The 24,514-nt window shown below is 38.4% G+C and overlaps 1 protein-coding gene across 6 annotated transcripts; it reads left to right on the top strand.

Annotated features, from left to right (window-relative positions):
• Positions 1–5,354: 5,354 nt before the first annotated feature.
• On the top strand, positions 5,355–24,299 carry LOC133314736 (SAC3 family protein A). 6 transcript variants are annotated; one of them, XM_061516253.1, is made up of 14 exons: positions 5,355–5,634; positions 5,729–5,800; positions 6,344–7,189; positions 7,643–7,951; positions 8,561–8,662; positions 9,807–9,904; positions 19,686–19,860; positions 20,724–21,218; positions 21,332–21,472; positions 21,730–21,789; positions 22,278–22,408; positions 23,261–23,394; positions 23,497–23,726; positions 23,884–24,299. In XM_061516253.1, exons 2-14 carry the CDS (start codon positions 5,741–5,743, stop codon positions 23,983–23,985), a joined length of 2,883 nt encoding a protein of 960 aa, XP_061372237.1. In that variant the 5' UTR covers positions 5,355–5,634; positions 5,729–5,740; the 3' UTR covers positions 23,986–24,299. The 6 variants fall into 6 exon arrangements, with proteins under 6 accessions (XP_061372237.1, XP_061372236.1, XP_061372235.1 ...); XM_061516252.1 differs by having other exon boundaries at positions 7,505–7,951; positions 19,689–19,860; XM_061516251.1 differs by having other exon boundaries at positions 7,505–7,951.
• The last annotated feature ends 215 nt before the right edge of the window (positions 24,300–24,514 follow it).

The raw sequence follows: 24,514 nt of genomic DNA, 5'->3' as shown, positions 1-24,514 counted from the left end.
CAACCGTCGAATCCGAGGTGCATAAGGATGGGATCATAGTCCTATGTCGGTCAGTGGAACGAAGACAAAAATGTGGGCCCCACGTAAGTTGATTCAAAGACATATATACTATATGCAAGATGCACTGTGACATAAAAACGTGGCAAAGAAGCGTACGACTAGACTGGAAGCAGGTTGCGCATGGAATCACCTTAAACTATGTGTTTACCCAGGGCAGCCGCTCCATACACTTGTTTGAAGATAAGAACTCTCTCGCGATCATTTGATTGCTATTACTGTTACTTTTTATAGCATAATATGATAATATTATTATTGTTTATGTGTTCAATTGATTGCTATTTTCGATTAGAGTATGCAGCAACTATGTTTGGGAAAATTTAAAGTTAGAGCCTCTGAAACCTAAAAAGAAGGTTACGTGGAATTTGCTCCAACTGCATAATACTCAGAAGATGGCACAACTGAATCAGAAAATAAAGCAAGGGCAACAAATGTCGGCTCCAACATATAAAATAGCCACATCGTTGGCATCCCGCACCATTCCGGCAAATCTTGCCATTTCTGGTGATGCAATGTTCAAGATCATCAAGACCAACCATTATGATAGACGACTTTAATCTAGTTGCTATCAAATCCGGAAGAAGCTGGGGGTTCCAAAATGTCCCTGAACTCGGAAATCATGTTGTTAAGTACATCAAGTTTGCTATGGAGGACATTGAACTTGGATGGTTGGTGTGGGGCCCATTAGCTCACCGAAAAGGGAAGACTTGCAGATCAACCCATTAGTTATGGCAACATAACTCAAATAAAGAGATAAGTCATCCGATGTTAATTTTGAATTATACAAGAAAAAATCTTACTAGTGTCGCAAATTTCGTCACTACATATGAAATTTCGTCACAAATTTCTGAGTCGCAAATTTATTTGTGACGAAATTTGATTATTTGTGTCGAAAATTGTCATTTGTGATGAAAATTTTTGTCACAAATAAACTTTTTTCTTGTAGTTACTACATGATAAAAGCATTTCATAGTTATTACTTTATAACTTTTCAATTGCCATATGCATATGGGTCCATATGGAAGAATATATCGTGACATCATAATCTACATGCATTTCTTGCAAAGTGTTTGTTCGATGCTTTTTGTAAGGAAAACAAAACCAATGTGACTTGCAATAAGTTTGGTTAAATATACTAGCACCACTCACTAAGGTGTTGGAATAAGATTCATTTTCTTGATGTAGGCAATATATAACTTCTGCATTTTCTTGCTGTTATAAGAAATCCAATAAGGATAGACCTATGCTTGTGTTTGCAAGTAATTTGTATATTAGCTCAATATATTGCGAAATGCAGCAGCCCCCAAATACGGCAATGTCATATCAACACGGAGAATAGAATCACACTTCCAAGTGTGGTAAATGTCCGAAGGGGCAATTCGGCTAGCGAAAGGTCCATAACAGTATCAACTCAGATAAGATTATACATGGATTGCGATACATCTCATACACCAGAAAGATTAGCCGTGAAAGTATCAACTCAGATAAGAGGACTGCATGCCAAAGTCGGACATTGATTTCCGTTGAAACCTCTATGCAACGGCTGCAAATGACCTATGTTTACGGGAGATATCCTACATAACTTGATCTGTTATTTACAATGATATGTTTATTTAATCTTATAATTTTTGCCAAGTGCAGCCAGTACTAGGAGACTCTCTGTCTCAAGTCCATTTGGCCATGAATGCACATGAACTTCTCACATACTGACTCGTTGGAATCCATAAAAAAAAATGGAGGAAGCCGAAGGAAGCCGGTGTTAACCAAAATTGATCAACTTGGCACACTGGCCGGGTTTCTATTGCAAAAGAAATATCTAAGGCATGTCTCACAAAATCCACGAAAGCAACGGGAGACATGATCTCAGCTCCCACTTACATGATCTCGGTTACATGGTCTCGGAGCTCGGTGGCGACGACAACTGATACATTATTATTGAAAAACTAAAGCAAGCTCTTCGTGAGTAGAACGAGCATGCTCAATTTGGGAGGACTCCGTCGTTCTGCGTGTGGAACTCATGAAGCTTAAGTATTATTTGAATGTCAATTATGGAATTTGCTTTGACGTTCCATCTCGGTATCACTGGAAAGAATACAGAGGAGTTGGATTGAAAACCGGCTCCAATAAGCATCTCGGCCAATATCCAACAATAAGCATCTCGGTCCAGTCCTTACCAGAGCTGGGATCAGATTTCAATAGGCAAAAATAACATGCTGAAACCATGCCAATGAGCTTAAATTAAAAAGACCCGAGCTGGTTTATCTTACTCCACTGCAGGAATCGTCCCCTATTGCAAGCAGGATGGTTACAAAAATAACAGGGAAATATTCTTTTCCTTACTTTTATATCCTGGAAATTATTATCATGATTTTATATGACTTCTTGCTGGACCAAATTCTTATATGATGTGAAATTTCCATAAGCATTGACATGCAAATGTATAATTTTGAAAGTTGGTCAACATTGTTATGCATGTGTTTAGTCTTATATGTCGGAAAAAGCAGGCCGGCAGATAATTTAAATATTATTATGAAAAAAAAAGAGCATCAGGTTTCACCATGAGGCCACGTTCTTTATGTTCCCGGAGTATAAATGAAGATCAAGAAAATGGGGGAGCATGGAGCTTTATGATGGATGCTCACATAAAATATGGTCAAATATAATTTGCTGATTGAATTATCATTGATTGCTGATTGCAACGGGATAATTAATGATTTATGATTGAACCAAAATTATTGCTAATTATCTTCTTTATACTGTGATGTAAGGAATAATTAAACTGGTGGTGTGGAGATCCCTTCTAAAAAGGAAGGAGACCCAGATCCATTCAAATAAGGAAGAAAATCCACCTGGATGAATACAGACTTGGGCAAAAGAAGCCAAGCTGAAAGAAGAGCCGATGCAAGAGAAGTCGGGCTCGAGAAAAAAGGCGAATACTGCCGGCCTAAACTTGAAATCAAAATGTTTACATTTCACTTTTGTAGGTTGTGAAGAGAGAGTCAAAATGAAGATCGGCCCACCGGAATATAAATGGTTTATTATTAAGAATAAGACGGGTTGGGAGAGACGTGGTCCTAGAAAAAGGATCACACCCCAATCCGCGATAAAGACCCAGGATACAAATCCGGGGTAAATGAAACTCTGGCAAAGAAGTCGAGTTAAATATTAAGAAACGTCGAGGTATTTGAACTCGTCTTGCCCAAGGGCAGGATTGCGAGTTCTAGCCAGGCACAAAGCCGAGGTAGTTGAACCCGTCTTGCCAAAACGAGCAAGATTGAGAGTTCTAGCCAGGCATAAATCCGGGGTATTTGAACCTGTCCAGCCCAAAGGGCAGGATTGAGTGTTCTAGCCCCGTAAGGCAATCCAGCGGAATTGAACCCGTCCTACCCAAAGGGTAGGATTGAGTGTTCTAGCCGCGGTAACAGACACGAGGTATTTGAACCCGTCCAGCCCAAAGGGCAGGATAGTGTTCTAGCCCCGTAAGGAAATCTGTTGGATTTGAACCCGTCCTACCCAAAGGGTAGGATTGAGTGTTCTAGCCACGGAAACAAACACGAGGTATTTGAACCCGTCTCGCCCACAGGGCGAGATTGAGAGTTCTAGCCTCGCAACAATGCAGGGGCATTTGAACCCGTCTTGCCCAAAGGGCGAGATTGAGCGTTCTAGCCCCGTAGATTGTTCAGGGTATTTGAACCCGTCTTGCCCACAGGGCGGGATTGAGAGTTCTAGCCTTGAAAAACAAGTCGAGGTATTTGAACCCGTCTTGCCTAAGGGCAGGATGGCGAGTTCTAGCCCGGCCAAAACTTCGAGGTATTTGAACCCGTCTTGCCCAAGGGCAGGATGGCGAGTTCTAGCCCGGCCAAAACTTCGAGGTATTTGAACCCGTCTTGCCCAAGGGCAGGATGGCGAGTTCTAGCCCGGCCAAAACTTCGAGGTATTTGAACCCGTCTTGCCCAAGGGCAGAATCGCGAGTTCTAGCCCGGCCAAAACGTCGAGGTATTTGAACCCGTCTTGCAAAAATAGCAAGAACGTGAGTTCTAGTCGAGGTAAATAATCTTAGAAGATAGAAGGACGCCCTTAGATTCTCAAATTCTTTCGAAGAAATCAAAATTATTGCTATGAAAGCAACACATCTAACTTTTGACAAAGAAAACAGACTTGCGAAATAAAATGAAGAGATCACTGCTATTACATCCCGGCAGCTTGGACAACCAAACTACCGGGCTGAGGGGCAACTGTTATGGACCTGACGAAGGCCCGTATTTTAGAAGGACCAATAAAGGACAGCACAAAAGGAAGTGAATCTCCTATTAATGACAATCTTATCCAGACAGCTAAGCAGTTGGACTTGGGCCCCCAATATTCTTAAGAGGCCCAGAATTACACTCCTTCAGGACACACACTCTCTAAACCCTCTCTCTTAGCTTGTCACTGTGCACACACCCACGCCTTGACTATGTCGATTATTATTGTGCACAGTGATCAGCCTACCCTCAAGGGTATCTCATTCATAGATACTTGAGAGAGGACACCTAGATCCTACATTAAATATACCAGCCACCGGTTGGACATCTCTGTCTTTCAGACAGAACATGTATGATTCTCCTTTGGCACGATGATCAGACTTGGGGTACTTGCAATGACACTTCGACGCTCAAGTCAGTATCAAAGTCAGGCTTAGGTGATATTCTTACTGAATTATATCGTCATACGTGGATTTGTACCCCTTGCTTATATAGTGAATCAGATACCGCCTTTGATAGGCGGTGTATCTTCTGATTGGCTGTAGATAGGCTGCAGGTTTAGCTGGTGTTGCTCTGGCCCTATCCCATTATATCATGCTATCTTGATAGAGTAGTGACAAACTGGTGCTGTCTCTTGTTTATTGGTTCTATAGCACGGTGACCTTTTACCTATTTGATCACTTCCTTCACTATGAAGTTATGTTAAAGACGATTTGAGCACGATAAAACCATCGCGCCTCTAATTTCTTATGCGCGATAGGGATATCGTGCGTTACTTGGACCCTTAACCTTTTTCGGGTTTATTGTGTTTGAGCTTTATCCTTTGGTGGACTTACTCTATTTTATCGAGAGCAGTTAATATGTGAACCGACTTAAGCAAGAAAAACGTATTTGGCTTCATTTAATTTAAGTAATACGCTTTAAAACTATGGTTGGTTAATATTCAATTAGCGAAAATCCCCAAGATTATCTTGGTGAGGACCCCACCTATACCCCTTCCCTTCCTTTTATTTCTTTCTCCCTTTTTTCTAAAAACCCAAACTTAAAATTTCTTTTCCCAATCTCGTGTGTTGTATTCCGGCGTTTTCGTCAATAACCCTTTTAACTTTTTATTGCAAAGTCGTCGCCTTTCTCACTTCTTCAATTTGTATTTTTACTCCCTCTTCCCCTGTTAATAATTCATAAATATCTTGCTATTTGGTGTTTTTTTTTTTTTTTCTCTTTGTTTTCCTAGATTTTTCTTCTTCTTCTTCTTCTTCCAAATTTGGTTTTTCTGGCTCCGATTCGTTTCTGATCCCCTGATTTCTCCATTCCTTGTCTGAGCTTTTCGAAGGTTTGTACTGTTACGATTTGTTATCAACTAATTAGGGTTTTTATTGGAATTGTGTGAAATAAATTATGTGTTTTTGTTTTTCTTGGTCAATTAGGGTGTTTGAGAGATGGCGAACGAAGGAAGTAACACTGAGACCTTAGCTCACGCGGAGTCCCATATATTCGAGGTAATCTTGGAAGCATGTTTCTCTGTCTAGTTATAAATAGTAAGCTTGCTTTAATTCATCGTGAAGTTTGTGAATAAAGCAGTGTTGTTCTTTATAATATGAGTTTGAAAATGTAATGTACTAATGTTAATTAATCAATATTCATGTACACCTTGCTTTTTTATAGTAAAAATTGTGATCCATATATTACTGAGAGCTACAATTTCATATCTTGATATTTTCAACTGCTCAAGCATTTTCTTGAGAGAATTTTGTGCCTGTTCCATAAAACACTTATCTTTTAGAAAAAGAATAAAAATGCATACCGAGGGCGAATCCCTTTTCTGTACTATTATAGACTATAGATGTAAATTTTGTTTCCATGCCCGCATTTTTCTGTTTTGGACAATGTTTATATTTGGACCTAAATGCTATCTCATCTTTGTATTACTCAATGCACATGTGGTTCAGTTGTGTATACTTTGATTGCTTATTTTTCTTTATTTTTTTCCTCTTCATTTTACCATGCTTTAAATGCATAACCCACATCTCTTTGTTTTGTAGAATCGGCATGTTGATGCTAGCCAATACCAGCCATCTGCATATGCTCCCACTACAACTGGATCTGAAGCTGTATCATGGACTGTTCATAGCTCCGCAGGGAATGGAATTTATTCTAATCCATCCTACCAGTATGATCAGCATTCACAACCACCTGGGCGAAGTATTCAAGATGGTCAAAATGTATCATCAGTTGCTGGTAATTCATCAAATTTGGGAACAGCTAATGTACCGCAAGATTACAATGCATACACATCATACCCAAGTTCTTCTAATCCATATGGTTATGGCAGCATGGGATACTCTGGCTACTATAACAGCTATCAGCAACCTAATCATACCTATTCACAGCCTGTAGGAGCATATCAAAACACAGGTGCTCCTTATCAGCCTATTTCCTCCATTCAGAATACTGGGTCTTATGCTGGATCTGCAAGTTATTCAAGCACTTATTACAATCCTGCTGATTATCAGACAACTGGAGGTTACCAAAACAGCAGCGGGTACGGCAATCAAGCGACGATGTGGAACAGTGGAAGTTATCCAAGTTATACTTCTCATCCATATACAAACTACACCCCTGATTCCAGTAGTTCTTATAGTTCTGGTGCTGCAGCTACTTCAGTGCAGTATCAGCAACAATACAAGCAGTGGGCGGACTATTACAACCAAACAGAAGTCAGCTGCGCTCCAGGGACAGAGAACATATCTGTCACAAATTCATCTACTTTGAGTTGTCCTATTCCTATAGCTACTAGCGGTTATGCAACTCCAAATAACCAGCCTCCACAATCATATCCACCAGTTTGGAGGCAAGAGTCCAGCTCTTCTGCAATGCCTTCTTTTCAGGTTTGATGATTACTTTCACACAGAAGGTGTTGAAAAACCAATACTACTTAGAATCATTGACTTGAAAGGACAGATAAATCATGTCGAGTTGCTTTGGTTATGGTTTTTGTCTTTATATTCTGATATATGCATTATTAAATTAATCCTTACTGTTAGGTTTTTTTATTCCAATTCTATTCAAATTTTAGTATATTGGATAACTTATCTTGTTTGGCTTCGGTGCCACCAGATTTCTGCATTTGGTTGGTTAGTTATTTTGAATTATTTTTTCTTAGTTAACTTATTAACTTCATGTTTGTTTCTTTTGGTGGTCAGCCTCCACCAGTAAATAGTGGTGATCATGATGGTTACTGGAAACATGGGGCTCAAAGTTCTCAAATTCCCCAAAGTAATCCTATTCAACCAAACTATCAAAGTCCTTTGGATTTAAAATGTTCTTATGATAAATTTCAGGATCAACAGAAGACTGCATCTTCTCAAGGAACCAATTTGTACCTTCCTCCTCCTCCTCCTCCCCCTCCCCCTCAACAGGTGAACCTGGCACCCATACATAGTGCTCCATCTTTGGATACAAAACGGGTAAGCAAACTTCAGATTCCAACAAATCCTCGAATTGCTTCAAATTTGACATTTGGACAGCCCAAAACCGAAAAAGATAGCTCTACAACCAGTACAGCACCAAAGCCTGCTTATATTGCTGTTTCACTACCAAAGCCAATCGAGAAAGTATCATCTAATGATGCTGCTAATTCTATACTTAAGGTGAGGATTCAAAAACCGATTTTTTACGTCATATATGCATACTAGGTTATTATCATCATGTGAATTTATTTATTTATTTTTTTCATTTTTCTCTCTTCAAGGAAAATAAAGATTCAGAAACATAACATCATACTAAAAGTTGATAGAAACTAAGTGTTTGAATATTCTGAAGTTGGGGTAGACTTCTTGATAAAAGAAAAAGTTAATTAAGATGAAGAGAAGATGAAACATAAGGTTACTCCTTAACCTATAAAGGAAAAACAAACAACGGAGAACAAATAGAAACATCAATGAAGCAAAGCTACCCAATCCCTCAACATATCTGTAAGACCAATTTTTATTTCAATATGCTTACTAACAATTGTCTTGTTTGTAAAACTTGTCACTTGCTAAAACGGTAATTAAAGAACCTTCTTTTGGAAATTTTGTATGCTAAGGTTTGACTTTAGTGAAATAGCATGAGTTACTTAGAGGTAAGAACCTAATTTTGAATTAACAATATTGCTTTTTCAGCAATTGATTCAATGCATGTTTGTTACAATGGTATTGCAAATGATGATGACTTTATGTATTCACTTTTAATAATTATTAAACTATTCTTGCTTACAGCCTGGTATGTTTCCCAAGTCTTTGCGTGGCTATGTTGAAAGGGCTTTGGCTCGCTGTAAAGATGATAAGCAAATGGCAGCATGTCAGGCTGTCATGAAGGAGGTGAGTTTTACTTTTATATTGGAAAAAGAAAATATATTAATATTTTACGCTTTTTAACTAGTTATCAGTTTTTAACATTCTGCCATTGCCTTAGATAGTTTTTCCCCCTTATAGTTTTTTTCTTGTCACGGGAGATAAAAATTATTTCCTGCAATCCAAAAACAACATCATTTTGGGGTTTGGGAAAAAAATGCCGGGAAAATTTATGTTTCAATAGGGAAGGAAAATTCCCAAAATGCCGTGTATTTTTTTTCTCCAAGCCCCTAAACAACGTCTTTTTTGGGGTCGCAGGACATGCACGTTGCCACCATTAAACAAAAAGCTTTCTATTTCTTTACCATGTCTTAACATTTGTTAATTTTCCCTCCAAAGCACAGCACCCAAAAATGCACACAAACAACAGAGCTGCTGAATCTTATCCTCATTTCTCTCTCTTCACTTGCCCTTCTTCCTCTATGTGTTGATCCTTAATGAAGATTTCAACTTTCAAGAGAGATATAACATCGAAGAAAACAATAATATATATTGGGTGTAAGTTGCAATATGAAATTGTGAATCTTGAAACAAAGCCTGAAGTTACCACTTTCATTTTACCTTTAGAAAAGTGGTACACTGAAACTCAGCTACCACTTCCTTGGTTGTTATTATAATTTTGTTTAGATGCAAATTGCTTAAAATTCAGATTACCCACTAGAACCCAGTTTGTATTATTTTCATTGCTCCATTAATCAGGTGCCTTAAGTGTTTTGGCAAAGTGTGCTAGAATATTACTGAAAAGCATTCTAATTTCTACCAGCAAATAGAGGCATAATTATTTTCTAATACTGTGCTTGAAAATTATATAAACTGAAAAATGGAATATATTTTTATTTTATTTTCTTAAGAAGATTGAATTCAGAGAAAAACCGTTGGTAAATTTTTATGCTCATAATTCTGGTCATCAGCCAGCCAGGGTAAGTACTAGCTAATGTACTATCCTATTAGAATCATGGATTGCATTATTGTGGATAACAATCTTTTAATTTTATACACTGTCAGCTTGTGCTTGTTGATCTTTATTGAAATCAACCATATAAATTGTTTGCAGGATTTTGTTTGGTGGTTTGGTTAATAGACTTATCAAACTCCTTAACCTCCTTTTCAGATGATCACTAAGGCAACAGCTGATGGTACCCTCTGCACACGAAATTGGGATATAGAACCACTTTTCTCAATGCCAGATGCAGATATGGTGGATAAACAGTATGCTCCTGTTTAGTTCTTTGTTTTTGTATGTTGACATGTCATTCTCTTGTATTTGTGCATAAACTTTGGGTGCTTCTGGTTTTCACTAATTTTTCAAGGTTTGATCACTAAACTTTGGGTGTTTCTTCCTCCAATTCTTTTAATGGAGTATATATACAGGTACACAATAAGAAGCTATATGTTTTTAGATGTTATCCAATCTAAGACAATTTTTGATTCAATTCTAAATGCCATCAGGAGTTCTTTTGTGTGTTTCTGTTACAGTAAAATTGACAGTACAGAAACAATTAATCTTTCCCCTGAAGAGTATAATATTTGGAATCTTTAGTGCTATGAGGTATTTATATATAAAATGGGGAAAGTATATGTATCATTGCCTTGTCTGATACTGATGCACATACCTATATCTCTTAAAGGTTTTGTTAACATTTACAGGAACAGGTTAAGAAATAAAAATAGACCCTATTAAATGAAAAGTGGAACCATTTAATATCTTGGAAATTCAAATATCATTGATTACTTTCTTCTTTAAGTAATTAGGATAATTTAATGAAAAGTAATACATGTTATTTTTTTATTCATTAACCTGTGCCCAAAACCCATCTTTTATAACTTCTTAATTATGGATATTCATATAACAAGTTTCATGAGTTATAACTGTTATGAATTGGAATAAACTTATTATTTCCCGGTTTAAGTCTTCATACTCAAATTGCAGAGATCCAATTTATTAGTGAATAATATTGACTTTAAAATATAATTGGAGTTCATTTTTTTACATGCTGAGTATCCAATTGCACATATTAACCCATAAATTTGTTTTTTAATGAATATGTGTTAATATATTTCACTTGTATCATATGCTATATGTTTGAGATTTTCCTGTATCCTCATATTTGTATTTTAGTTGTTGGATTTTTTTACCAAAATAATAATAAAAAAAAAACAATATACCAAAATAATAAGTAAAGAAAAATTACTGAGATTGGGTGGTTTTTGCTATGGTGGGATGCCACATGTACAAGGTGCAAATCCCTCTAGTGTGTTGCAAGGCACCAGTTGGATTTGGGCTCTTGTTCCAGTGATATGTGTTGACTTACACCACTTCCCCAATTAATCCCCCCAAAAAACTTCACTCCCTTCCCTCCCCTTATATTAACCCCTCAACCATTTCCTCTTCTGCACTCCCAACACTGGCACAATTCATTCTTATAGTTCCAACTTCCAACAGAACACCCAAGTAAATATTCATTAATGCTAAATTTATTTATTTCTTGTTTTATATGTATAGTTTTTTTTATGTATATCATTGGGGTTAATTAATATATATTATTTATTTGTTTTAAGTAATATATATTGTTTTTGTTGAAACAAATAATATATATTAATTAACCCCAAAAACATGTGTGTTTGTGTATATATATATATATATATATATCAAATTATATAATAAATTAGCATTAATAAATATTTACTTGTGTATTGAAGTCTTGGAATAGTGAGTGACTTTTGAAAGTGTAGAGCACAGCGTGTTAATATAAGGGAGGGGTGTTTTTTTTTTTTTTTTGGGTGGGAGGTGGGTTGAATTTGGGGATGTTTCACGTGTGTTTAGTGTAGAAAGAAAGATTGCTCATTCTGGTCTTGCCGAGGCAAAGGAGAGGAATCTTTGCATGGGGTAGAGGAGCACATGGTCAAAGAGTCAGCACGGGTGACAGGAGCACCCATGCACGATGCTAAGTGGATTTTCTCCTTGCAGACGTGACGTACCAAGTTGGCAAAAAGTACCCTATCTTGGTGGAGTGTTTTTTGTTTTTGATATTATTTTGGTAAATTGTTGTAAAAAATTGAATTTGAGAAAAGAAGGACTTGCATATGATATTCATAGATCTTGAGAAAGCATATGATAGGGTCCCAAGAAAAGTTTATTGTGGGTTCTTAAGAAGAAAAAAGTACCATTAAAGTATGTAAATGCAATCAAGGACCTGTATGATGGGGTTACTACATGTGTGAAAGCTTGTAATATGGAACATCAAATTATTTTCATGCCGCGGTAGGTGTACACCAAGTTTCGGCTCTAAGTCCTTATCTTTATGCCTTAGTAATGGATGAGCTAACAAAAGATATTTAAGAGGAAGTGCTATGTTGTATGTTTTTTGCAGATGATATTGTGTTTATTGATGAGACCAAAAATGATGTTAATAGAAAACTTGAATTGTGGAGAAGCACTTTGGAGTTTAAAGGATTCACGTTAAGCCGGAGCAAGACTGAGTATATGAAGTGCGAGTTTTCTCTGGTAAGAGATGGAGATGAAGATCCCGTGCATCTGCTTGGACAAGAGGTACCTAAGAAAGATGCTTTTAGATATCTGGGATCAATCTTGCAAAATGGTGGAGATATTGATGAGGATGTAAATCATAGAATCAGAGCAGGGTGGATGATATGACGTAGTGCATTTGGGTTTTTGTGTGATCGCAAAATTCCCCTTAAGCTAAAAGGAAAATTCTATAGAACAGCAGTAAGGCCTGCAATGTTATATGGAGCTGAGTGTTGGTCAGCACATAGGCAACATGCGCATAAAATGGGAGTAGTAGAAATGAGGATGTTAAGGTGGATGTGTGGTTATACGAGGATGGATAAGATAAGATAAGAAATGAAGATATTCGACAAAAGGTAGGAGTAGTGCCGGTGGCTGAAAAGATGAGGGAACATAGATTGAGGTGGTTTGGGCACGTAATGAGAAGGCCCATGGATCCTCCCGTAAGAACATAGTTTGTTACTAAGAGCTCGACACAAAAAGAGGTAGAAGAAGACTGATACGGTGAGTCCCAAAGTTTACTCTAGGAGGCGTCACAGAGGAATATTAGGAGTAAGTGACTCAGCAAAGGAGATTCTAGAAGGGAATTCTGTTAGAATTGGAGGCCAAGAGAGAGAAAAAGCATGACGTGGCTAGTGGGAAGTTGGTTATTTGAAGCATGGCGTGAAGGGAAGAAAGCATTAGGAAATTGGATTGGAAACTGGGAGAGAATCAACACCTCTCAAATTGTGTTGAATTATATTTCTTGTTACTGTTATCTTAGCTAGATATTTACATTCCAGCATTGTAATTTCCTTCAATCAATATAAGAAAACCCAGAAGTTGTTGCTTCTGGACCAAATTGCTGTTGTTCTTGCATTTAATGTCATATTCTGAGCCAGTTGTATCAACTGGTATCAGAGCACTCTGATCCAGGGAGGGCTTTGAATGGTTGTAACGCGTAACATGGAAGCAAGGATCGAAGCTATTGACGGACGTTTCCGCCGGAATGAAGAATTGGCAGAGGAACGACATCAGAGGACCGATCAAAGGTTGACGGATATTCTTCAATTGCTACAGGGTGAACGACTGAATCGAAGCATTCCGAGTCCGGTGGGCCGAAGACAACGAGGGCGATCTCGACGGAGGAGCCAAACGTCTATTGAATCAGAATGGGTTGAAGAAAGGGCAACCCAGGCCGTAGGAGGACGATTGACTCGGTTGGAGATGCCCAGATTCAGTGGAGAAGATGTGTATTCATGGTTGACCAAGGTAGAGAGGTATTTCTTGGTGAATCGGATTGGTGATCTAGACAAGATGGACGCTGTAATGGTGGTGTTGGACGGAGCGGCCCTTAACTGGTTCCAAGTATGGGAGAGAAACAACCCAAATAGTACATGGGCAGATTTCAGATCTGATGTAATGGAGAGGTTCACCATGGAGACGATGGGGAGCCCGTATCAGACGTTGATGAGCCTCCGGCAAACCGGGAGCGTCGCTGTGTTCCGAGCGGAATTTGAACGGATCATTAGTCCGTTACATTATGCTGATGAACTCATGCTTAAAGAAATCTGGCTCTACGGGTTGAAGGAAGGGTTGCGCACAGAATTGTTACAGAAGAACATCGCTAACCTTGGAGAGCTGATGAAGGAGACGTCCATGATGGAGAAGCGAAACCAGTCTTGGGTCCAAGACGGGTTTGGAACGGGTAGTAAGTGGGCTGGGCCCAATCGCATACAACAACCCACGCGGACTTCATGGACCTCAGCTAACCCCAAGCACGTGACTAGTTTTAATCACGCTGGCTCATCATCGGACACGCGTCCGAGTGGCAACGCTGGGAGTTGAGACGCGCGGGCAACGTCTAACACACACAATACTCAGGAGGGCACAAGTGGGGGTGTGCGTGTCAATGAGAGCATGGGCAGTTCATCTTCTAGGGTAGATGGCCGTCGGTTACCGCAAGCTGAGCTCCAAGAAAGATCCAGAAAGGGATTGTGCTTCAAATGCGAGGAACGATGGAGCCCCACTCATCGTTGCAAGTTTCCCCAATTTCACTTCTTGGTGGTGGACGAAGGAGATGAGGCTGATGCGGGTTTACTGGATCAGAAAGATGACCCGACGGAGGAGATTCAGCCACCCAAGGAGGATGACCTGACCTTGCAACTGTCGATGTACAGCTTAATAGGGCTCTCTTCGAACCAAACCATGAAATTTTGGGGGTCGATTCGCGGGGAACGGTTGGTGATGATGGTGGACTGTGGTGCGACTCGCAACTTCGTGGCCAGAACAGTGGTGGAGCGCTTACGTCTTCCAGTAGATGAATCTCTCAAGTATAAGGTGGAGGTAGGTGATGGTTATAAAGTGGAGTGCCAAGGTGTATGTCGTAAGGTGGAAATTGATCTTCAGGGTGTTACATCTCGAGAGGATCTGTTCCTTTTTGAGCTGGGTGGAGCTGAAGTAATCTTGGGGCTAGACTGGTTGAAACAATGGGGTGAGATAAAGGTTGACTTTAACAAATTAACGTTAAAGGTCGGCATCAAAGGGAAGGAGAAGGAGTTGAAGGGGGACCCGGAATTATCCAGTACTAAGACGACTACTTCCTTCCGTTCCATGGTCAAGGCTTTGTCAACTGAAGGACAAGGGTTCGTGGTAGACCAGTACTGGACTCCCACCACAGAGGCTACACCTGAAAGTTTGTGGCCAGAACTGCAATGTTTGTTGCTGGAGTTCGAAGACTTGTTCCAAGAGCCCACGACGTTGCCACCAAAAAGGAGACACGATCATGCTATCCTTCTCAAATCAGGTTGTGATATTCCCAACCTGAGGCCTTACAGGTACCCCTATTACCAAAAGGCTATTATCGAGAAGTTGGTCTCTGAGTTATTAAATTCTGGGTTGATTAGAACCAGTATTAGTCCCTATTCTTGTCCCATAATTCTGGTAAGGAAAAAGGATAGGAGTTGGAGAGCTTGTGTTGACTATAGATCTTTAAATAAGATCACAGTGCCTGACCGGTTTCCTATTCCTGTTATTGAGGAGTTGCTAGATGAATTGGGAGGGGCAAGCGTGTTTTCCAAGTTGGACCTTAAATCAGGGTTCCATCAGATCAGGATGAAAGAAGATGACATCCCAAAGACGGCTTTCAGAACACATGAAGGCCACTATGAGTACTTGGTGATGCCATTTGGGCTCACCAATGCTCCCTCTACTTTCAATTCATTGATGAATGAAATTCTGAAACCGTTCCTTTGTAAATTTGTGCTAGTTTTTTTTTTATGATATTCTAATTTATAGCTGCAGCAGACAGGAGCATATGGGGCACTTGAAATCAGTATTTGAGGCATTGAGAAATCATCAGTTGGTGGCCAACCGCAAGAAATGCTGCTTTGCTTTACATCAAGTAGAGTACTTAGGCCACATCATTTCCTCCAAGGGTGTTAGTGCTGATCCAAAGAAGGTGGAAGCAATGTTGCAATGGCCACTCCTAAAAGATGTAAAAGGACTGAGGGGATTTTTGGGGCTAACCGGCTATTACCGTAATTTCGTAAAAGATTATGGCAAGATAGCCAAGCCACTGACGGACTTGTTGAAAAAGGACAGCTTCCTTTGGAGTGAACAGTCTCGATTGGCTTTTGAACAGCTCAAGTCAGCTATGTGTCCTGTACCAGTGTTGGCACTCCCGAATTTTGACAAACCCTTTACAGTAGTAACTGATGCTTCCGGACGTGGAGTAGGTGCGGTGTTGATGCAAGAAGGGCGTCCCATCAGTTTCTGGAGTCAAGGTTTTTCCTTGAGAGCTCAAGAGAAATCCATTTATGAAAAAGAGCTCATGGCTATAGTGTTCGCTGTTCAAAAATGGCGGCCCTATTTGTTGGGCCGGCATTTCATTATTAAATCCGATCAAAGGAGCCTTAAGTTCTTGACAGAGCAACGGGTACTGAACGAAGAACAGCAAAAATGGGTAACCAAATTACTTGGTTATGATTTTGAAATTCAGTATCAACCCGGGAAGGAAAATGTTGTAGCGGATGCACTCTCTCGCCAGGTGCAATTTTCTGCCCTGACTTGTGTGGGCCCCTGTGGGTTGTGATGAACTAGAGGGTGAATTGCAGGCTGATGAAAAGTTGCGCACGGTTATGATGGAAGTATTGACAGACAAGAACAAGCACCCAGATTTCTCCATGAGTTGTGGCAGGTTATTTTTTAAGGGAAGGTTAGTTTTGTCTAAACATTCCAGATTTATTCCTCATATTCTAGAAGAGCTTCATAACTCGTGTGTGGGCGGGCATTCAGGATTTTTGCGCACATACAAAAGAATTGCTGCAGTGGTGTATTGGGAAGGAATGAGGAAGCAAATTAAGGATTATGTGGCATCTTGTGTAAGCTGCCAACAAAATAAGTGTCAGAACCTGTCCCCTGCGGGTTTGTTACAACCCCTGCCTATTCCCCAACAAGTTTGGGTTGACATTTTGATGGACTTTGTGGGAAGATTACCCAAAGCTCATGGGGTCGACACTATTTTTGTCGTTGTGGATCGTTTGTCCAAGTACGCTCACTTTATAGCTTTGGCTCACCCTTTTACTGCTAAGGAGGTGGCGTTGGTTTTTATCAAAGAGGTGGTTCGTCTTCACGGGTTCCCTGCTTCCATTGTAAGTGATAGGGACAAGATTTTCCTAAGCTCTTTTTGGACTGAGCTTTTTAAATGTTCTGGCACTAAGCTCAAGTATAGTACGGCATATCACTCACAGTCCAATGGCCAAACGGAGGTGGTCAATCGCTGCTTGAAGACTTACTTGAGATGTTTCTGTTGCCCAAAGCCTAAATCTTGGCCCCATTGGTTACATTGGGCTGAGTTTTGGTACAATACTGCTCATAAAGATTCTACTGGCACTACCCCTTTTAAGGTGCTCTACGGCTGTGATCCACCAATTTTGTTACACTCCTATTTTGCTAACTCCCCTAATGATGAGGTGTCCAAGTTGCTGAATGATAGGGATGTTATTTTACAGGATTTAAGACAACACTTGCTTGAGGCCCAGAATCGGATGAAACAACAAGCTGACCAACATAGGAGAGATGTGGAATTTCTGGTTGGAGACTTGGTCTACTTGAAATTACAACCTTATAGGTTGAAGTCATTGGCTAGAAAAATCAATGAGAGACTCAGCCCACGCTTTTATGGTCCTTTTTCCGTAATAAAACGCGTGGGAATGACGGCTTATCACTTGCAATTACCCCCTGAGAGTAAAGTGCATCCCGTGTTTCATGTTTCTCTTCTCAAGAAAGCTGTTTCACCATCTACTGAAGTACAGCCTTTGCCATCAATGTTGAATGAGGAGTTCGAGTTACTAGTACAGCCTGAAACCGTATTGGAGTGGAGGCAGAATGCTGCTGAACGTACGGAGGTTTTAATCAAATGGTCACAATTGCCAGCCTTTGAAAATTCTTGGGAAGATTCCGCTAGACTTAACCAGAACTTTCCAGACTTTCACCTTGGGGACAAGGTGAGAGTGTTGGGGGGGAGTATTGATACGGTGAGTCCCAAAGTTTACTCTAGGAGGCGTCACAGAGGAATATTAGGAGTAAGTGACTCAGCAAAGGAGATTCTAGAAGGGAATTCTGTTAGAATTGGAGGCCAAGAGTGAGAAAAAGCATGACGTGGCTAGTGGGAAGTTGGTTATTTGAAGCATGGCGTGAAGGGAAGAAAGCACTAGGAAATTGGATTGGAAACTGGGAGAGAATCAGCACCTCTCAAATTGTGTTGAATTATATTGCTTGTTACTGTTATCTTAGCTAGATATTTACATTCCAGGATTGTAATTTCCTTCAATCAATATAAGAAAACCCAGAAGTTGTTGCTTCTGGACCAAATTGCTGTTGTTCTTGCATTTAATGTCATATTCTGAGTCAGTTGTATCAACCGAAACTTACTTGGGGGAAGATAGTAAAACAAGACTTAATGGAATGGGATATAGATTGGCGGGTCGTGTGTCTTAGGACGGAATGGAGAAAGGCTATAAGCATAGTGAAGGGTTAGATGGTCTCTTTCTAGACCTCTTCATCTTCATCTTCCCCACCCCCCCCCCCCCTTCTTTTTTCCTCATCTTTTCTTTTATCTCTTTTCCCCTTCCCAATCCCCCTCTTATTTATCTTTTTTTTTCCTTATACCTTTTTATTTTTACTTATATATATATATATATTATCTATTTTTTTTTCTTTTTATTATTATTACTTTCTTTTTGAATTTTCTTACTTTCTTACTCTTTTTTGCCCTCCTATCTTTAGTTTACCTTAATATACTTTCCCTTTAATTGTTTCCTTCTTTTATATATGTTGAGATATATAAAATCATTAATGTAGCCTCACCCAATAGCTTAAGCTTTTGGTTTGAATTGGTTCTTTACATGGTATCAGAGCTCGTGTCCCGGGTTCGATCCTCGCCGCCCCCCACTTTCTTTCAAGTGGAATTTCTTTGTTCGCTCAGGTAGGTGGGCCTGTGCATTGTCCACCCTTCAAGCCCAGTGGGCTCTCGTGTGAGGGGGCGTGTTGAGATATACAAAATCATTAATGTAGCCTCACCCAATAGCTTAAGCTTTTGGGTTGAATTGGTTCTTTAGAATATATTTATACACACTCTTAAATTTCATTTTTATCTTTTTTCAATCTCTTCCTATCTTTCATTTGGGTTCATCTACCACCAACTCCATTTAGTTTTTTCAATCTCTTCCTATCTTTCATTTGGGTTCATCTTTTTATTATTATTACTTTTTTTTTGAATCTTCTTACTTTCTTACTCTTTTTTGCCCTCTTATTTTTAGTTTACCTTAATATACTTTCCCTTTAATTGTTTCCTTCTTTTATATATGTTGAGATATATAAAATCATTAATGTAGCCCCACCCAATAGCTTAAGCTTTTGGTTTGAATTGGTTCTTTACATGGTATCAGAGCTCGTGTCCCGGGATCGATCCTCGCCGCCCCCCACTTTCTTTCAAGTGGAATTTCTTTGTTCGCACAGGTAGGTGGGCCTGTGCATTGTCCACCCTTCAAGCCCAGTGGGCTCTCGTGTGAGGAGACGTGTTGAGATATATAAAATCATTAATGTAGCCTCACCCAATAGCTTAAGCTTTTGGGTTGAATTGGTTCTTTAGAATATATTTATACACACTCTTAAATTTCATTTTTATCTTTTTTCAATCTCTTCCTATCTTTCATTTGGGTTCATCTACCACCAACTCCAATTAGTTAGGAATATAGGTGTTGTTGATGTTGTAAAAAATTATTTTGGTTAGAAAGCCCATATTCGTTCTTGTATCATGCATATTGGACCTGTGTTTTATTTGTATCCTATCCCATGAATTTTAACATATTTAATTGTCATTCTAATGGTTGAATATTATTGTTATTATTATGAAAATTATTATAAGTGATGCAATCATGCAATTTTTTCATGATAAATATTATATGTTATCATTTCATGCAGTAGTTCACTGTCTTCAATCCATGATTCTTTATTGCCAAAGTATAAAAGAAGTCCTAGGCGATCTAAAAGTAGGTGGGAACCATTACCAGAGGAGAAGCCAGTTGATAATCCAGTGTTGATCAGTAACGATACTGTTAAATACAGTGGTTGGACATCTAATGAAAAGGATAGAAAGGTATTTATAGACTTAAATAAGTAATTTATTGATTTTTGAAGGTTCCACCTGGTGTTATTCTTGTCGCTTCCTTTTATAAATTTTGAATGGAGTGCAACTGTAGTTAATGAGCTCACTCTTGTTTGTTTTCCTTCTATTTTTTTATTATTGGTTTTACTTCATTTCATGCTGTTTTTATCCTATGATAATGGATATTTACTATTGTGATCTGGAATCTGGATATAGGTCCATTTTGTGATCGCATATTGACCAAATGATATGTTACATACAGTATCATTTGAATGTAAATTTTATATGATTATGATTGTCATTGCAGTATAATATTGTTTGTGTAGGATTGCCAGGATTCTAGTCCTAATGGTCCTTTGCTTTTCCTTAGAGCTAAAAATATTGGCATCCATTTTTTTCCATTCTGGACAAATATGGGGCTCAAGTGCTATATATATGTTAGCCTTGATTTTTGTTCTTGATTTCTTTTTGGATATTCAGGAATCTTTATGGTGGCTTCTGTGAGTGACTTAATATTTTGTTTGGTATAAACCTTTTCAATTCTCTCTGTATTATATTTGACCTTAGTGGCTAATTTAATTTTTTAATATTCTATAAGACATGTCACTATTGACAAATAGCATAACATTTATTCTATGTAGTAGCCTTGTTTACAGACACATAAAAAGCCAACATGGATTTATTTTTGTGTGCGTGTCTGTGTCTGTCTCATTCTGTTTGGATGGGCTTTTTTATCTGCGAACTTTTTTCAATAAAATTACTTTTCAACTACATTCATGTTGAGAATGAGAATTATTTGTCTCAATAAGTTACACATATTATGTGTTTCATTCACCTAAACTAATGGCATGCAGGTGGAATTGGAGAACAAGCAGAGCAAGGAGGATGGTTTGAGGAATACTAAATTTTCTCCATTCCTGCAGAGAACATCTAGTAAGGCTTCCCAAAGGCCATTTAAGAAGCAGCGTACTGCTGATGCTTCTGTTGGTTCTGAAAATGGTGATGCATCTAGTGATAGTGATAAGGAACAAAGTTTGACAGCATATTATTCTGCTGCAATGACTTTTAGTGATTCTCCAGAGGAAAGGAAGAGACGGGAAAATCGTTCTAAGCGTTTTGATTTAGGACAAGGGCATCGGACGGAAAATAATCACTTCAGAAAGAAAAATGCTGGAGCTGGAAACTTGTACAACAGAAGGGCTAGTGCCTTGGTGCTGAGCAAAAGCTTTGAAGACGGTGTCAGCAAAGCTGTTGAGGACATTGACTGGGATGCTCTTACTGTAAAGGGTACTTGCCAGGAAATTGAAAAGCGTTACCTGCGCCTAACTTCTGCACCTGATCCTGCCACTGTAATATCTCCTCTCAGAAATTTAAATGGCATGCTGTGCTACTTTTATCTGTCTTCCCGTCCCCTCCTTAACTAGCAGTTCTGTTAAAAATTTAAAATGTTATTAACTTACAGGTAAGACCTGAAGAGGTTCTTGAAAAAGCACTGTTGATGGTTCAAAATTCCCAAAAGAATTACCTTTATAAATGTGACCAGTTAAAGTCTATTCGCCAGGACCTTACTGTGCAACGAATACGCAATCAATTAACAGTCAAGGTACTAATTTAAAATTAAAATTTCCTTATCCATATTAAAGAGCTATTATGGTGAAAGCAGTTTATCCTCTTCTTCTATGTTAATTATTTTAATGCATTCTGCATACCATAATTGGATTTTGACAGAATAAAATGTTAATTTGACCCATGTGGTCAACCTCATTTAGTGGGAAAAGACTTTTGTGGTGGTTGTTTATTGTGCATATCTTGTATCTTCAACTTTTTCTGCAATTGATAACTCTTGAAATAATGTTTCAGGTGTATGAAACGCATGCCCGATTTGCACTGGAAGTTGGGGACCTGCCTGAGTATAATCAGGTTAGTTCTGTATATTGTTTGAAGAAACTACAATGTACTAATTCATTTTATGCTTTGATTTCTTTTTTATTAATGATGCATTTACTGGTTATGTATCTGTGTCACTTTTCCTTCTGAGATCATGGATTAATATATTTCATTCAAAGCCATCAATGTTTTTCAAGTTATAATGGAGTCATTCTATATGTTGGAATTTACTGAACAGTACCTCCAATAATTATACCTAGACAATTTGTGTAATGGTCAATTCTTATATTAGTGTTTTAGTGTAGATGCTTGTGTTTCAACCTGCAAAACATGTCAAGATCTAAGCTGGTCTATGAATTGCGTAATGATGCAAAATGAAGCAGTAAATTATAAATGTTAATTCAGGGGACAAATTTTGGTAAAATTTTGCTTGTTTTGGAAATGGGAATGATTTATTATAGAAATTGAGGATATTATTCAACTTTTTGGTTTAGATATTGACGATATTTGTGTGATTTCAGTGCCAATCTCAGTTGAAAACTCTTTATGCTGAAGGGATTGAGGGGTCTTATATGGAATTTGCTGCTTACAACTTGCTTTGTGTCATAATGCATTCAAATAATAACAGAGATCTCCTATCTTCAATGGCAAGGTTGGCCCCGTACTTACATGCTTACTAGATGATTTTTTGTTTCAAAATTCTACCAAGAATTCAATTATGTAACTCACCTACCAAAATTTTGTGCTATTATTATTATTATTGTCTGCATTATTGAAATTTACTATTTTGGGTCCTTTGGGAATTAAGGTCCCAGAAACATGCATTGGTAAATTTGACTGGATTGATCTCATCGTAAATCTATTAAACTATCAAGGTTTATTTCTAGTTTGCTACACAAAAACTTGCTGTCATAGTGTGGTGTTAGTTGCTCCCATTTTCTCTCACAATTCTTGTTGCTTTGGAGGCCCTTTTTTTTTCTCTGTTCTAGTTATTCATCTTCTGAATAACTATGAAATGTTGAAAAATAATACATTGGAGTCTTTTTCACATTAAAAAAATTAATGAACAAAGAAAAAAATCTTGTTTCTACACAGGGAAGTCTTGCTACATCGCTAAGAAGTTTGTGTGACAAAGGACAGCAGAACAATGATAGTTACATTGCCTGGAGTTAGTTTTCCTGGAAAAGATTATTGGTAGAAAACTGGTGGTTTGAATATTTATTGTAGTTATGTCATGGCAAGGGTAGTTTGGTCAAAACAGGATGGTGCTTAAGGCTCCAATTGGTAGCTGTTTGGGTGGAAATAAGTAATTCGGTGTTGAAGCCTTGACAAACAAGATAAAGAATTGGACCGTCATATATTAAATCCTTCAATGGCTATGCATACATATATTGCCTTGAATTATTGTAGTAATTGTACAAGTATGACGTTGTAGTCTCAATTATTGTATGTACTATTGTTATTATCATAGAACACCTCTGGTTTCTGATGCCATTGATGACAGGTTATCTGACGAAGCAAAGAAGGATGAAGCTGTAAAACATGCCCTCGCAGTTCGTGCAGCTGTAACTTCAGGAAACTATGTTGCATTCTTTAGACTATACACAGCAGCTCCTAACTTAAACACCTGCCTTATGGGTGAGTATTTACAATTAACTTGTTTTCACGTTGAGGGTAGCTTGGTAGGTAACAAATTTTATAAAACGGGATAAACTGATATCATTTTTTTAATATCCACAGATCTTTATGTTGAAAGGATGCGTTATAAAGCTGTGAGCTGCATGTGCCGGTCATATCGCCCAACTGTACCTGTTTCATACGTTTCTCAGATTCTTGGATTCTCAACTGTTGTGGCCACAAATGGAGATGATAAAGACACGGATGCATTGGAAGAGTGTTTAGAATGGTTAAAAGCACACGGTGCCAGCATAATTACTGATGACAACAGCGACGTGCTGCTTGACACAAAAGTATGTTTGATCTCTACCCTTTTTATATTCACTGTACTGCAGGCGCTAATTGAGTCGAGAGTTTTGTTCCCATCCTTTTGATAGATATAGCTAACGGGTTAAATGTAGCATGATTGCTCAGTGATCTTATGAGGAATTTTTTTTTTTTTTTTTGCAGGTTTCATCATCTAGTCTGTTTGTGCCAGAGCCAGAGGATGCTGTGGCCCACGGAGATGCCAAACTTGCTGTTAATGATTTTTTAGCAAGGGCACCTTTATAACCATGTAGATTCTTTTCAATTACATTAGTGAGAGATCATTCAGTGGAAAATGTTGCAGCCCTCTCTGTGTACTTCTTGTACCGGAAAATATATTTATAGGAGGAGGAGGAGGGTAGCTAAAAAGGCTGTTAGATCGTGTCCTGTAACATCAGTCTTCAATCTCGGATTACAAAAGTGGATTATAGTCATTATACAATATGGAAAAATATTTCCAGCCCTCTAACGTTCTAATCAAAATGGCCTTATAAACATTGTTTTGTTTGGATTCTTTCCTGGTATAGGACAGGACTGTGTAGATGTCATGTAATTTTGTTCAGGAGATAGTAATAAAATCATCTTCAATTTCAATTTCCTACGCTCTTTGCTCATTTTTAAATGTAATCATATTTTATTATAAATATAAACTCTTATTTCAATTGATTAATTACATCTCGTAACAAATGATCAAGATTAACAAAAACAATTGGAAGAAACATCTTACCAAAGGAAGCTAGATTATAAATTTACATAAAAAAATCCTTTTATATTA

Source organism: Gastrolobium bilobum, unplaced genomic scaffold (assembly GCF_033153095.1).
Source record: "Gastrolobium bilobum isolate Gb01-03AN ecotype WA unplaced genomic scaffold, APGP_CSIRO_Gbil_v1 utg14977, whole genome shotgun sequence".
Lineage (NCBI taxonomy): Eukaryota > Viridiplantae > Streptophyta > Magnoliopsida > Fabales > Fabaceae > Gastrolobium > Gastrolobium bilobum.
Note: the sequence above shows the minus strand (reverse complement) of the source record. Positions and strands in the feature narration are given on the sequence as shown.

Bases quoted from the DNA above. Each gene is read 5' to 3' on its own strand.
- LOC133314736 (XM_061516251.1), top strand. From the start codon at position 5,741: ATGGCGAACGAAGGAAGTAACACTGAGACCTTAGCTCACGCGGAGTCC. The intron at 21,473-21,729 runs GTACTAATTTAA...ATAATGTTTCAG, and splicing joins GCAATCAATTAACAGTCAAG to GTGTATGAAACGCATGCCCG. The intron at 23,395-23,496 runs GTGAGTATTTAC...TAATATCCACAG, and splicing joins CTTAAACACCTGCCTTATGG to ATCTTTATGTTGAAAGGATG.